The following is a 2,797-nucleotide window of genomic DNA, read 5'->3' as shown; positions in this document are numbered from 1 at the left end:
TGGGGTGTTTTTTTAGTCAACGCCAGTTTAAAATCATTTACAATCTCTTATTGAATATACCCATAAAAACCTCACTTCAAGATGATTAATTACATTTTTATGATTGGTTGATTTATAGATCACATGAATTCATATAAAAACTCTAAAAAAGTTTGATTAACAGCCAAATGATTCAAGAAAATTACTTATTAGAAATGTTATCTAAAGTAAAATTGACTAAAACGCCCTTCTTTGATAGTTGGGTTTTTGAGGGCTCTCTATTTTTAGAACGTATGTAAATTCAAAACCAGAAACGTCATCTTCCGGCGATTCACTTCACTCCTCTCCGGTAATGGATATCGTGGCTTTTGATCGATAGATGTCGTGCCGTGTAAATGATGTCTTTGCACGTGTGTCCTCCACTTGTCTTACAAACGAAGAGAGAGAAACAAAATTATACCGTCACCGTCGTTCACCGCCTGCTACCGGAAAACAGCTAAAGGCACCGACTGTTCTTAAGTGCTCTTCGGTTCAAGTAATCATTCGGTGGAGTACGCCATACATACACGCGTTTAGTAATTAGAGAGTTAGGTTTTGAACTTGATGTGTGAGAGAAAAGAAAAAAAAAAAAAAAAAAAAAAAAAAAAGACATAGCTATCGTCATCTTTGTACTGACGACCGGAAAAACAGCTAATTCAATCGGTGCCCTAGCCCCTAGGTTTATCTATATCTACACATACAATGAATCATACTCTAATACTCACTTTCATCTGTGAGAAAGAGAGAGTGAGAGAAAGAGCGGAAATGGAGGAAGCGGTCCTCGAGAAGTTTATCAAGAAGCTGTTAGCTGCTAGAGTTGGATCCGTTCCGAAGCTGTTTCCGTTCTCGGAATCGGAGATTCGTAAGCTTTGTTTGGCTTCGAGAGAGGTTTTCCTTAGCCAGCCTAATTTGCTCGAACTTAAAGCCCCGATTAAGATCTGTGGTAACCAAATTGATTACTATCAGTATTGAACATTGATTTTTAACTAAATTGTCAAATATGAGTAGCTTTTTTGACCAATTGCTTTTTTCAGGTGACGTCCATGGACAATATGCTGATCTTCTCCAGTTGTTTGACCATGGAGGGCACCCACCCAACTCAAATTACTTATTTCTGGGTGACTATGTTGATCGTGGTAAGCATAGCCTTGAAACAATCTGCCTTCTGCTTGCATACAAGATAAAATACAAGGACAACGTCTTTCTTCTCCGGGGAAACCATGAATGTGCTTCCATCAATCGTATATATGGTTTCTATGATGAATGCAAGAGAAGACTCAACGTCCGTGTTTGGAAGATGTTTTCTGAGTGCTTCAAGTGTCTACCTGTTGCTGCGGTTGTTGAAGAAAAGATACTTTGCATGCATGGAGGATTGTCTCCGGAGCTGAAGAATTTGGATCAGATTCGGGGCATACCTCGCCCCACTGATGTCCCGGAACAAGGGCTGCTATGTGATTTACTGTGGGCTGATCCTGATAAAGATGTGAAAGGATGGGGGCCGAATGAAAGGGGCGTGTCGTATACTTTTGGTGCTGATAAACTTACAGAATTTCTCCACAAGCATGATCTCGACCTTGTTTGTCGTGCTCACCAGGTACAATAACACACAGACAAGTTGTACTGTATTTGACGTCCATTGGGACGGCATGCCCCCAATGGACGGGAAAATTTCACTTTTTTGGCACCCGTCCTGTCCAAGTCAATTGGACATCAAATACTGTCCAAGTCAATTGGACATCAAATACAGTACAACTTCTTTTGACAGACCTGTGACAAACTGGGACATATTTACTTATTTTGTTAATGATTTTCAGGTTGTTGAAGATGGGTATGAGTTTTTTGCGAACAGGCAGCTAGTAACCTTGTTTTCCGCACCAAATTACTGTAACGAGTTTGATAACGATGGTGCGATGATGAATGTCGATGAAAAGTTAACTTGTTCGTTTCAGATTATAAAGGCTTCTGTGAAGAAAGGGAGGGTTGGTTTTGGAAAATTTAAGTTACCACCAGCAACACCCCCACACAAAGTAAAGAAGGCTTCTTAGTCCTTAGTGGTGAAATAGAGCCAGGCGCAATAATAATAATAATAATCTATATAAGTTATGTTTTTCCCAGAATGATGTTGTTTGTAGTGTGAATGTATGTTTGTGTCGCAATAAATCAGAACATCTGCCATATGCAGTGTTCATGTTTAGTGGTTAAATAATAATAATAATATTCTTATGTGTTTGATAATATTCTTTATTTTTATTTTTTCGTAGTTATGGTTCAATGTACTATTATTAGGATATTAAATACACATAAATTGCTCACCTAATGATATTTAATTTCTGAGCATGATCAATTGACCATGTTTGGTGTGAAACTATGAAATTACTAAAAAAAATTTGAAAGAGGAATCAGCCTTGGAAACTAGATTTAGTTCCGTATACTGCTTAACCAACTCTTGCCTCATGGTATTATTGAATTTCGATATGACGATATTTGGTGAGTGTAAATGTATTAAATTGCCCCTGAACTTTACTTTTATAGACATTAGTAAATAAAAAGCAAGAATGTACAAGATGATGAGAGTTACGACATCATGGTACTGAGAAGGATGCGTGATTTATGGCTGCTTATGTGTCACGACTCTTGACTTTCACACCAAATGACATACTTGTGAGTAGGCGTGTGCAAAAAAACCGGTTCAGGAACCGAACCGGTCGCTGAACCGAAAACCGGTTTGGCCCTGAACCGGTTCACGTAAGAACCGAATCGATGCTGAACCGAACCACCG

At 38.6% G+C, this 2,797-nt stretch overlaps 1 protein-coding gene across 1 annotated transcript; it reads left to right on the top strand.

The window, feature by feature from the left end:
* The first annotated feature begins 627 nt into the window (after positions 1–627).
* On the top strand, positions 628–2,189 carry LOC145162229 (serine/threonine-protein phosphatase PP1-like). Its single transcript, XM_079081437.1, has 3 exons — positions 628–961; positions 1,053–1,612; positions 1,833–2,189. Exons 1-3 carry the CDS (start codon positions 721–723, stop codon positions 2,061–2,063), a joined length of 1,032 nt encoding a protein of 343 aa, XP_078937563.1. The 5' UTR covers positions 628–720; the 3' UTR covers positions 2,064–2,189.
* Positions 2,190–2,797: the final 608 nt, after the last annotated feature.

This window comes from Lactuca virosa, chromosome 3 (genome assembly GCF_052849685.1).
Source record: "Lactuca virosa cultivar CGN04683 chromosome 3, Lactuca_virosa_CGN04683_v6, whole genome shotgun sequence".
Classification (NCBI taxonomy): Eukaryota; Viridiplantae; Streptophyta; class Magnoliopsida; order Asterales; family Asteraceae; genus Lactuca; species Lactuca virosa.
This window is presented reverse-complemented; position numbering and strand designations above follow the sequence as displayed.